The 4252-nt window shown below is 60.1% G+C and overlaps 1 protein-coding gene across 1 annotated transcript in view; it reads right to left on the minus strand.

Annotated features, from left to right (window-relative positions):
* ARHGAP44 (Rho GTPase activating protein 44) overlaps window positions 1-4252 on the minus strand; it is a 16905-nt gene that overhangs the window by 1641 nt on the left and 11012 nt on the right. The window contains exons 10-15 of the mRNA XM_009880020.1: window positions 3675-3802; window positions 3416-3527; window positions 1463-1544; window positions 465-545; window positions 266-379; window positions 25-116 (exon numbers count right to left, since the gene is read on the minus strand). Of these exons, the coding sequence (XP_009878322.1) occupies window positions 25-116; window positions 266-379; window positions 465-545; window positions 1463-1544; window positions 3416-3527; window positions 3675-3802 (609 nt within the window). The remainder of the gene's footprint in view (window positions 1-24; window positions 117-265; window positions 380-464; window positions 546-1462; window positions 1545-3415; window positions 3528-3674; window positions 3803-4252) is intronic.

The raw sequence follows: 4252 nt of genomic DNA on the forward strand, positions 1-4252 counted from the left end.
CCGTGGCCGCGGGGCGCAGCCTACCTCCGGGGAAGAACCAGTCGGCGTGCTGGATGAGCGGCTCGATGATGCCCACGATCTGCAGCGAGACGGTCGTCATCATCTCCGTCATGTTCCTGCAAGGTGGGGTGGGCAGTGGCTCAGCAACCCCACGGCAGCCTGGCCTTATCCCCGGCGGGATTTTGGCCCCGGACACCCCCTCCCCTGCTTCACCCTCTTCCCCATTATCCCTCCGGCACGCTCGCTTTCCACCCAGACACCTTACCCATCTGCCTGCGGCCAGAGGAGGTTGGGTCCCAGCACGATGGCCACGTTGCTCGGCGTCATTTTATTCGTGTCCTGGTACTCGGTTAGCTTGGCCAGGAATTTAATCAGGTACCTGGAAAGCGGAGCCAAGCCCTCTGGGTGTATCGGGATCGCGCCTTCTCCGTCCCCTCCCCGGGTCCCGCTGGCCCCAGGCTCACCTGATGTTGTTGTAGTTGGCTTTGGGCAGCTTTTCGCAGGCGCTCCAGAGAGCCTGCAGCCGCTTCTCCTGCTCCGGGATGCTGCGGGGAGAGGGCCGAGAGGGTCAGCATCCTCCATCCCCATCCCTGGGGTTTTCCACCCTGCCAGCCCTGCGCTCGGGCACCCCGTGACACTCTCAGGCCGCCATCAACGTTCTAGAAATTAACCCCCAAACCCTGGCTGAAATGAGAAGGAAACCTTTTGGCTGCAGGTTGGGTGCTGGTCCTCTCCTCGCTTCTGGGCATCTCCCTCCCCCCCCCGCCTTCGTCTTGGAAGGGGAAATCACTGCAAACTGCCCCCCAGAAAAACAGCCTGCCCCCCCTCCCCCCGCCATGTGCCACCCCTGGCGATCGTCCCCTCCATTGAGCCACCGCCACATCCTTGTCGTGGTCCAGCGCTCCCAGAACAGGTGTGGGATGTGGTCAGACCTATATACAGGTACCAGTGAGGTGGTTCCCACCCCAAATGGTGATGCTCCTTCTCCCACCTCCCTCTGCTCCTCGCCCCCTACCCCAAACAGCTCCCATGGTGGAGCAGGCACACTGGTGGCACCTCAACTGGCCCAGTCCTGCTGGGTTTGGGGGTTCCATGGTGCAGAGCACCCCAGCAGAGCAGCTGGGAGCTCCCTTGGCCAGCTGTCCCCTGGGGTCTGTACACCCATCCACAAACAGCACCAGCACCCAAGGGCTTGCTGGAAGATGCTGGGAGAGCTCCGCCACCTTGGCCAGGGTGCTGCTGGGGACATCAGGGTCAGGGGACATCAGGGCCACCCTCACTGCCGGGACCCACTATGCTCAAGGAGCATCACGGGAACCCTCCTGGTTCTCAGACCCCGGAGGAAACATCCCAAATGCTGTGAGTCATGTCAGAAATAACTCATGGCCCCCAAACCATCCATGGAGACCCAAGATGCCACCACCCGTGTCACAGAGGAACGGGGGAGTTGCCCCAGACTCACTTGGAGGCCTGGATCCACTCCTCGTACAGCTCGAACGTCATGAGGGGCTCCGGCAGCTCTCGCAGGTAGGACTTGAGGGCTCCTGCAGCACACAAGGGACACGGGGCTCAGCACCGTGGGTGACACCGGCCGACGGGCACCGAGCGGTGTCGCTGTTCGGCCTTTTGACTCGCATCCCTCCCAACGTCCCCACTGATGCCTCCCAAAGCACCCGGTAGTCCCTCCAGCTTGGTGGAGCCCGTAGCATCTCCCAACCCCCAAGCAACCACCTTGCCACCTCCACCTCATCCCTCCTACCGCCTCCCCGATTCCCTCCACCATTTTTGCCTCCACCAGGCGTTCACCCAGCTCTCCATCACTCGTTTTTCACCCAGCTCTCCATCACTCGTTTTTGCCTAGGACCTTCACGGCTCCTTGCACTGGGAAAAGGTTCCCATTGCAGTCAGAAGGAAACCAGGGTCTAATCCTGCACCCGCTGCAGAACCCAGCCCAGGAGGGGGACAGCTGAGTGGCATTTAAACCAAATTAATGCTTAATAGCAGCCCCGCGGGCTCGGATCTGTGCTCGGAGCGGGTCTTGGCCACAGAAGAGGTGGAGAGAAGATGGCAAGCTTGATGGCAACACGTGTGAATCCTCCTGACCGACCGCTCACTGCTCCTGTGGAGCCTCTCCTGATCAGCGTCATCCTCATTAGTGTCACCCTCATTAATGTCACCAGGACCCCAATGCCATCTCAGACCGCAATCGTATCCCTGTTTTCTTCCTCGCTTGCAACCAAAAGTGCTGCTCGAGCCCTTGGCTGGGGAGGGGACGTGTGGGTCAGGGTTTGTGCTCTTTGGTGGATGGCAACACCTGAATGTCCCCACTTCCACCAAGAGCTGTGTTTCTGCATTTGTCCCCTCATATATTCTGTCTTTGCTGTTCAAAGGCTTTGGGACAAATCACAGAAGGGTTGAGGTGGGAAGGGACCTCTGGAAGTCATCTGGTCCAACCCCCTCCTCCAGCAGTAGCACGCACAGCTGGTTGCCCATGACCATGTCCTGATGGCTTTTGGGTACCTCCACGGATGGAGACTCCACCACCTCCCTGGGCAGCCTCTGCCAGTTGCTGGTCACCCGCACAGTGACAAAGTATCTCCTGATGTTCAGAGGGAACCTCCTGTGTTCCAGTTGGTGCCCACTGCCTCTGGTCCCAGCACTGGCCACCACTGGAAAGAGCTCTGTCTTCTTTGCACCCTCTCCACAGGTATTTATATCCACCGATGAGATCCCCCTGAGCCTTCTCAGCAGAGTCCCACCTCCTTCAGCCTTTCCTTCTAGGAGAGATACTCCAGGCCCTTCATCATCTTCATGGCCCTTCACTGGAGTCTCTCCAGTACATCCATGTCTCTCTTGTGGTGCCCAGCTGTGACCCAGCACAGCAGGTGTGGCCTCACCAGTGCTGAGCATAGGGGAAGGATCACCTCCCTTGACCTGCTGGCATCACTCCTCCCAGTGCAGCCCACGACACCATTCGCCTTCACGTTGCTGGTCCAAGTTTGGTGTCCACCAGGACCCCCAGGGCCATCTCTGCTGCTTTCCAGTGGGGTGGCCCCAGCATGTCCTGGTGCCCGGGGCCCCTGGTGCTTCCCCTGGCTGAACTTCAGGAGGTCTCTCCAGCCTGCCCAGGTCCCTCTGGATGGCAGCACCACCCTCTCCTGCATCTGCAACTCCTCCCACTTTGGTGTCATCTGCCAACTTGCTGAGGGTGGCCCCTGCCCCACCATCCACGTCATTAATGAAGATGTTAATCAGGATGGGACCCAGTATCAACCCCCGGACTACACTGCTAGTTACTGGCCTCCAACTAGACTTCATGCCATCGATGACCACCTGCTGGGTGCCCATGGTTGGCACTTGGGGGCTGGATGGGCCACCCCGCACACCACCAACACCCCCCCGGGGCAGCCTCTACCTGCGATGGCGTGCGGATCGGCCGAGTACTCCTGCACGTCCACCACGCAGCAGTCCAGGGCGGCCTTGAGCTTCTTCAGCTTGGAGGCCGAGGGAGCCACTCGGAAGAGACCCTTCGCAGAGGACACAGGAGAGCGTCGGACAAGCTTTGGGGCTGGGGATGTCCCCAAAGCCCCACCCCGGTTCCTCATCCCCGCCTTGGAGCCACCCATATCCCCTTCCACCATGCCCAACGGAGGGTGGTAGGACATGGGACCCACCTCCTCCTGCATGCCGCACTCCAGCAGCATCGTCACGCACGCCTCCACGGGGAAGGCGATCTCCCGCCCGCTGACGGCCAGGTGCTCCTCCAAGGGCTTCCCGTAGGAGGGCTTCTCCATCCACGCCTCTGTGACGGGCAGAGGGGGTGAGAGGAGGGGGAGGACACGGCGGGGACGGTGCCGGATGTGGCAGCCCCTCCCTGAAAGGCCCTTGGATCACAGCGTTTCGGCAGCAAAAAAATATTCCGTTTGGGTGTTGCTAAAAAGAACAGGAGCCCGCACCTCTGTCCTGGGCGGCTCGGGAAGTGCTTTTTAAAGATGAAATCCAAACAAAATGTTTTCCAATCATCACACGGGACATTTCAAAGGGGCTGGATAACGTTTTCCGGGGGGAGCAATGACGGGCAAACCTTTGCAATATATTCCCCCTTCTTCCATCACAGTTTGAGGCAGGAATATTTTGTGGGATCAAGAAAAAAAAATAAAATACAAATCACTCCCTGCCCCGCCGCGGCGACGGCAGCACCCCCAGCCCTGCCCCGGGGGATGCGCTGCTCTCGGGGTCACGGCGCGGGGCG

The sequence above is a fragment of the Charadrius vociferus genome, unplaced genomic scaffold (assembly GCF_000708025.1).
Source record: "Charadrius vociferus isolate BGI_N301 unplaced genomic scaffold, ASM70802v2 scaffold532, whole genome shotgun sequence".
Lineage (NCBI taxonomy): Eukaryota > Metazoa > Chordata > Aves > Charadriiformes > Charadriidae > Charadrius > Charadrius vociferus.